The 7,859-nt window shown below is 44.1% G+C and overlaps 1 protein-coding gene across 1 annotated transcript in view; it reads right to left on the bottom strand.

The window, feature by feature from the left end:
• The window catches only part of DOCK2 (dedicator of cytokinesis 2), a 445,944-nt gene that overhangs the window by 105,452 nt on the left and 332,633 nt on the right, over positions 1 to 7,859 (bottom strand). Inside the window, 2 exon segments of the mRNA XM_014587766.2 lie at positions 446 to 540; positions 3,392 to 3,490. Of these exon segments, the coding sequence (XP_014443252.1) occupies positions 446 to 540; positions 3,392 to 3,490 (194 nt within the window).

Below are 7,859 nucleotides of genomic sequence, written 5' to 3' on the forward strand. Positions count from 1 at the left end.
TTTTTTTCTTTTGAGAAGTCACATACGCTCACCAAAGAGACAGAAAGACAGAAAGTGAGAAATCACCTCTTAGAGGGGATGCCTATGCCACAATCCCCACTCCTCTAGTCTCTCCTCTTGAGATTTTTGGGCATGCACACACATGTGCCCAGTGTGAGTTTCAAGCTGCCAGGTACAGGACGTGAACCGCAGTGGACTATGTGAGAGTCCAGCGATGTAACCATTACACCATCTGCTGGTCCCAGCCTGCATGTTTCTTAAGCTGCCAGGTCCAGGACTTAGACCACGTGGTCGGATGTGTGGGATCTGGCTGCCTTAATTACCGTGCCACAGATTGGCCTAACACTTTCATTTCTTTCTACCAGGAAGAAACTCTCCCGCTTTATCCTGATGGTAGCTGCTGGGTAGGGCGGCTCTCTGGGAGTAAGTGGGAGTGGCAGCTCACCTGTTCTGGACCATGCTCATGGCCATCCAGTCTACAGGGTACACATTCTTCCCAATGAGGTCCTTGAACATGATGAAGGTCTCCATCAGGAAGTCCTGAAACAGTGAAGCACAGCACACAGGTCAAGCTGCTCTGTAGGAACTGGAAGTGCTCAGATCTTGTTTGCTTTTTAATTTTTTTCTTTATCTTTTTTTTTTTTTTTGAGAGACAGAAGGGAAAGGGGCACAGCCTTTTGTCAAATAAATTCAATGAAACCCATAGCAATAGATTTTTCAATGGAAGCGTAATAGTTGGCTACCAAGAGTCTGCTTCACAAATATCAGTGGAACGTGAATATGGAGTGAGAAAACACTCTAAATAAAGAACTATTAATTCCGTCTTTGGGAATAAAGAAGTAAATACATTCACTGATGTGGCAATTTTATAATCATCTTTCCAAATATGTATTTGAGAAGAAAATAATCTGCTCTATATGAAAGCATCTCAGGTCATTGAGCACACAAACTATTATTAAAATGAACATCTAATTAACGGTGTTGTAAACACAGCTAATTCATATATCACACACACACACACAGCTGAGCAAATTAGAGGATTCACAATGAAAGTATACTTCCTCTGCTTTGAAAAGGTTCAAAGTGGGCCTCAACACACTCCGTCGGGTTTTGTAAAGCACCAAACTTACTCCTCATCTTTGGAGAACAAAAATTACAGACAAATCCAGACATCCAAGGCCAGAACCACTGGCACTGAGACCCCCTTGAGCTGGATATACCAAAGCCATACCACCTGTGTGTGTCAGGGAACACTGGAAACCAAAAGGAAACTCATTCAGAGGACTTTCCTTAAGCCAGCGATTTTCTAATTATTTTAACAGCAGAATTCTTTGTTCAGAGAGTCTCACCTAGAACCCAGTATATTAAATATAAAAAAGTACATGTGTGCTCACCAGACAGTGGCACAGTGGTGAAATGTGACACTCTGAGGCAATCCCACAAGGGAAGGTTCCTGGTTCAAGTCTGGAGACTTCCCTGAGTATGCCAGGCACACGCTTGTTGGTGGTCTGGGACTGGCTGAAGGCTGGGGGTAGATTGCAACATCAAAATGTTGTTGGGGGTGCTGACTCTCTTGCTCATGGAATAAATAAGTAAGTAAATAAATAGATAAATAAAATATAACAGCCCTGGTTGAATTTCATATGAGTGTGTGTGTGTGTGTGTGTGTGTGTATGTGTTTGTGTTAGGTTTTTGCCATAGGGCATGTGTGCTCACCAGAGAGACAGTGAGAGGGAAAGGGAGAAAACACCCCTCCATGGGGATGGCCCCACCATAATCCCTTCTCCTCCATTTTCCTCTAGGGATTTTGGGCACACAGGCACACACGCCCAGCATGGTTCTCAAGCCACTGGGTCTGGGAATTGAACTGTGGTTGGGCATGTGGGAATTCAGTGCCTTAACCACTGGGTCTGGGAATTGAACTGTGGTTGGGCATGTGGGAATTCAGTGCCTTAACCACCATGTCACCTGTTGCGCTTGTGTGTGTGTGTGTGTGTGTGTGCATGTGCACATGTGTGTGTGCATATGTGTGTGTATGTGTGTGTTTATAGTAGAGGATAGTCAAGCTAGGAGGGATATAATTTCAAAATTACTGCTTTAACTAAATTGCAAAATTCTGGGAATGGCATGGGTTCCTTTCTGACCATCTTTGTTTCTAGGGAAATTACCTCAAATGCTCTAAGTCCTGGTCTCTGCATGGGCATAACAGGACAGCATCTACCTCGCTGCTGCGAGGATGAAGTGCACAGTGTCAATAAGAGGTTCAGCGCAAAACCTGGGTCCTCGTATATGCTCATTAAGTGCTTGGTAGTGATGAGGGTGAGTGTCATTATTCATCCATGATGTCACCCAGGGAAGTATGGCTACCACCACAGGCGCGTGCCCTTCCTATGGGAATGGAGAAAGCTTCTGGCTCATTGGTGGAAAATTGCAATAAGAAGACATAGCATGGTGTAAGGGTTAGAGCCAAGGTTCATAACCTACTTCTGCCACATACTAGCCATGGAGCCTTTGGCAAGAAGATTGTAGACTTGTAAAATGTGACTCCAAACACATATGTCATGACATTGCGAGGATTCTACAAAAAAATGTGTATGTTCAGTAAATAAGAATTCCCTTTCCTACCCTCCTTCCTTGAAAACCTTTTCTTCCACAGAGGACAAAAACAATAAATCTGGTATTTCTGTTTCTGAGTCCCAAGACAGAGAGCGTAAGAGGGGGACTAGGTTATTTGGCCTTCCTTTTATTTTGTTTTTCATATATCCAGAAAAAGATTCCATTTCTTGCCAACCCGACTTCAGTGGGGAGAATGTAACGACAATGGAAATAAAGTGTACCATAAACATAATGCACTTGAAACATCCTAAAACCACCCCTCCCCACCCGGTCTGTGGAAACATTGTCTTCCACAAAACCAGTCCCTGGTTCCCAGAAGGTTGGGAACCACTGACATAAAGGATAGTATCCCCACTTTACAGATGAGGAAACTGAGGCTAAAGAAAAATCCCCTTGTCATGGTTGCCCAGCTAGCCAATGACAAATCCCAGATCCAAACCTACATGTGTGTGACTCCCACACTCATGTCCTCAAGCCCCCAAATGTTTATGATCCATCAACAAATATTTCTAAGACACATCTAGACTATGTGTAGGTATTCAGGTCTCATCGGTGACATGGACTAAAGACATTCTAGAGAGATGAGATATACCAATCGAGATGAAAGTGAGAAACAGGGACTCAGATGTGCACGTAAACTATGTTTGTAAACTTAGACACACACATAATCAAGATCCATGAGGAGAGCTTCCTGCTCTAAACTCATGAGAATCCAGAATATGATATATGTCTCCCCCTGGCCCCACCCAGCACCCCCAACAGCTTGCAGACTCACCACAAGTTCAGAGCTGGTCTGGAAGGTCTCAATGTAGAAGGAATAGTGCTGGTCACCCATCTGGTTTAAGATGGCTGTCATACATGCCACAAAATGACTCTGCAAGAAATAAGGAGAAACACTCATGAACTGCTGGAGAGAGGACCAGAGATTCATCTTCTCCATTTCCTTGACTCCAAATTGGAAGACACCCAACCAACCCAGAAAAGTATAAAAATGCCCTCCAGGGATGGAGAATGTCTCCTTACTAGGTCAGCATATGATATTTCTCTATGAAGAAATGTCCCTTCTGGCTCATTCATTGTGAAAGCATTTATTAAATACTTACTATGTGTCTGGGACTATAATAGGAGTACCAGATAATAACAATGAGACCTGGTCCATTACCTCTCCTGCTGCTTGTATAAAAAGAATGTGGAAAATGAAATTAAAATGCAAGTGTATTTTGGTGCTTCAAATTTTGGGAATCTTTTCACAGTTTTTTTCATTATATGCATTTTCATGAATTATTTTGAAGCTCCCTGCCCCATACATTGGGAAAAGAGCATTATACTGGTGTTGGGAGATCCAGCCCACATAAAGATCCTGGAAAGAGTTTCGTTTTTTGATCAATAATTTTACAGTTGTCTCATCTAAAAGTAGGACAACAATCCATCCAAATCTACCCCCAGAGGAATATCAACAGGATCTGATGGCTCCTGCACCACCTTGAAATGCACGACAGTTCTCTGCAGAGGGATCGGTCATTGGCTCATCATGAACCAACCAGAGAGAATTCAGCATCTACCATGCCCTGGCACTTCTAAGGGCAGTGGAGGATGGAAGAAATGAGGAGAGATGGCCTTTGCTCTTTGTGAGTTTATGATCTTGATGGGAAAGAAGACTAATACCCACAACAGAAAAAAGTTGAAGACCCTTATCTGGGAAGCAGACCAAATGCCAGAAGGTTTCAGACAAGAGAAAAAGCAAGGCAGAGCCCAGGAGAAGTGGTGGGTCTACAAGGATCCCTGGGAACAGAGAAGCAAGACTGTCAAGCACCAGAAGCTGTCAGCACAGCCTCCTTCCAGGTATTGTTAGTCTGTATCAGGGTGCGTTTGTCTTCTGTTCATGAGTGTCTACAAGCAGGTCTATTTTGGAACCTGGTCACCAATCTACTAGGGGTAAGGAGCCACTGCCTCCTGCAGGATTCCACTGGGTCTTCCGTCTTGACCAAAAGAAGTTTCACTGTGGCCCAGCCCAGGACAGGCTTGTGGAAAATGGCCTAGTTGGGATGACACAGGCATATCCAGGGACCCCTCTACTAAACGGAGTAGGACATAGTGCACCCAGACAGGTGGACTTGGATGTATTATGTCTGAATAGCAACAGTCTGTCTGTCTATCTATCTGTCTGTCTATCTATCTATCTATCTATCTATCTATCTATCTATCTATCTCCTCCCATATTACAGTAGCAGAAGAATAGCTGTGATGAGCCCAGGAAACCCTTTCTGCATCCCTTTTATCGGAAACCTTTTAGGAAACAGAATGTTCTTCAAGCTCACATTCCCAAAAGTAGCTTCCAAAGACATGGATTCTCATTTGCTTCTATTTCAAGTAGGAAGTTAGGGATAGCGTGCTTTCCCTGTCAGCAGGATAAACTATGTAATCTGTGGGGCCCAGAACAAAATGAACATGCAGTGTCCTGGTTAAAAATTATTCAGAATTTCAAAACACCCCCCAGGGTCCTTCAAAAGACAGGGCCCTGCACGACTATGCAGGAAGCTGGCCCTGTCAGCCCATGACCACACAATCACACACCACAAGTGTTCATAAAACATGCAAAGCTGGCAGAAAAGACAATGCTGGGACACCCAGGAACCATGGCCAGTGACACTTTGTTGATAGGGACTTGCACCTCTATGGTGGATGGCAGTTCCCTTGAAGCTGGAGAGTAAAACCCTTTCTCCTGCTCAGGTCCCCAGGGGGTGGTGGTGAGTTTATGAAATGGTCCCTTACAGACCACACAGAACATCACCGACATTGCTAACTTAGCCAGATCCCATTCAAACCAAGAAATCAGCTTTATTATTGTTTATGCCTGCAGCCGGGTCAAATACAAGAAAGGAGAAGTCTTGGAGTGTGCGGTGTGTAGGGGTGTGCGTGCATGCGTGCGTGCATGTGTGGATGTGTGCTGGCTATACTTCCTCGTCTGTCCTTTCCTTTCCTTAAAGAATTCAGTCTGTGGCCACTAGAGGTCTTCGCTTTTCACATGGTAGCTGCCGTGCAGTTTGTTCGGCTTTTTATTTATTCCTACGTGAGCAGACCCACTACACTTCTTGCATATAAACAGTGAAAATTACAATATAAAGGACTTATTATTCCTTCTTTTGGAGTAATTCTGCTGCTGGTGCAAGTCTGGCTTGTTGTGCAAGGAAGGGGCACGTTTTCTGCAGGTAATTCTACTGCTTCAAGGTAAGAGATGTAGATAGGTTTTATTTTGTGTGATCGGTGATCCTCCGAGAGAAAATGCTGTGTCTTTTGGACAATAGTTTACTTTTAACACGTTGGCTTAAATGAGTACTGATCGTGAGCATGTCTGTGTGTGTATGTGTGTGTGTGTGTGTGTGTGTGTGTGTGGTGGAAAATCCACCATTGTCAGAACTGCAGGCTGCCCCAAATGCATAGATATGGAATGTTTGTTATTTCCAATGGCTTGATTTGAATTTGAAGGGGGAAAAGAAAAGCAAAAAACAAACCTTGACGCTCAAGTTGCCTGAAATTATCTTGAAAGGTTGCATTGTCTGAAGTCTTGTTTAAAGAAACTTCCATTATTCATTTTAAAAGAAAAGGAGAGGGGGATTCTAGTCCCCAGAGAGAGAGAGGAACAGAGAGAATGACCATTTTGCGAAAAAAAAACCATTATCTTTTTATTAGGAGTCAGTCAGGGTGTTACAGTTCAGCGATCAATCAAAAGTACTTTTACCAGCTCGTTAATTTCTTCGTTGTAACTATCACATAGAAAGACCTAGCTGGGTGCCTTTCAGTGCGATTTGCAGTGCAAGGACCGAAGTTGGGACAAGTTGCCTGCATTTGGCTGTTAATGAGAAATGACAGTGTTTTACTTCTGACTGGAAGCAGCCTCTTCTATGGTGTCTAGCCCACTTCAGTATCAGAGCTGCCAGAAATCACCCTGATGGGACTGACTGATACCTGAAATGGAGTGAGAAGCCAGTGGCAGGTTTATATTCAGAAAGGCTCTTCTCTGTCACTTAAATTTAAAAACAAAATAACAAAACCTCTTTGTCATGCGATGATAGGATGATGGAACAGCAGATGCTTCTCCGATGTGTATGCCCCCCTTGCAATAGTAGCCTCAAAATGACAATTGCATTCTGCTCCTTTCTTTTCTCACAAGTTTACTTCTACATCCACCATGTCTTAAATTTTCAGAAGGAGATCTAGGCACTGGGGGTGGGGTGGCAGGCAGACTGCATTTGCCCTAGCAACCCAGCACTGACATTGCTCAAACTTTACAGTGTCAGAGCTCAGAGCCCCAAACCCTGTCAGCAACCTGGGGCAGCCTGACAATTGCAATGGGAGAGAAGGGGTCAGGGATCCCTTAGTCCAGGCCAGCGAGACTCCCCTTCTTCCATCCCTGGCAGGAATTCTGTAATCGACATGTATTTACTACCAAGGCATGAGGCAGCCACTCATCCATACCCAAGCAGCATGCCAGGTGCCTGGATGGGAAATTGCTTCTTAAAACAGAATACCAGGGGAACTTGCATATTAGAATCCGGAGAGAAATTGTCTTCGAAACTGCTGCAAACCAGGCAGAGTCACCTCGCTCCAATCGGGGTGGTTTAAAATGTGGCTAATGAATCACAGCGTGAAGAGACACGGTTTAAAACTAGGTCAAACGTGTAAAAATAAGTACAATCATTGCAGGCACTTGGCTGATGAAGGGCTCCTTAACACCTTGAGTGGCAGGCTTATTTGCCACACAGAGCCCACTTCAGCGATCCGAGACAATCAGTCCTCTTAATTAATTCAGCTCATCAGTACGTAGGGAGGTCTTACGCACCTGGGAGAGAACTCCAGAGGAAGACCGTCAGGGTCTCTTCTCTGTGCAGTGGCAAGGGAGAAAAAGAGAAACCCAATATGGTGTAATCAAAATTAATTAGCTGGGATATTACTAGGTGACTGAGTTCAGGAGAGTAGCCCTCCCCAAATCATAACACTCCTTTGCATTAAAAAATAATCAATATCATTATCTTCATCATATTGATAATGCTAGTAGTGGTGCACAACATTCAACTTCGCATGTCTATTTAACAACCTCTAGTGCAATCACACCTACACGCTCACACACACACACACACACACACACAGAGCCAGGACCGATGCATTGCTGAGCAAATACAGGAAGAGGTTGTCAGTGTGCCTTGGAGAACAAACAAAATAGGAGTGAGGGGCCTGCTTCCTGC

This window comes from Tupaia chinensis, unplaced genomic scaffold (genome assembly GCF_000334495.1).
Source record: "Tupaia chinensis unplaced genomic scaffold, TupChi_1.0 Scaffold000234_1, whole genome shotgun sequence".
Classification (NCBI taxonomy): Eukaryota; Metazoa; Chordata; class Mammalia; order Scandentia; family Tupaiidae; genus Tupaia; species Tupaia belangeri.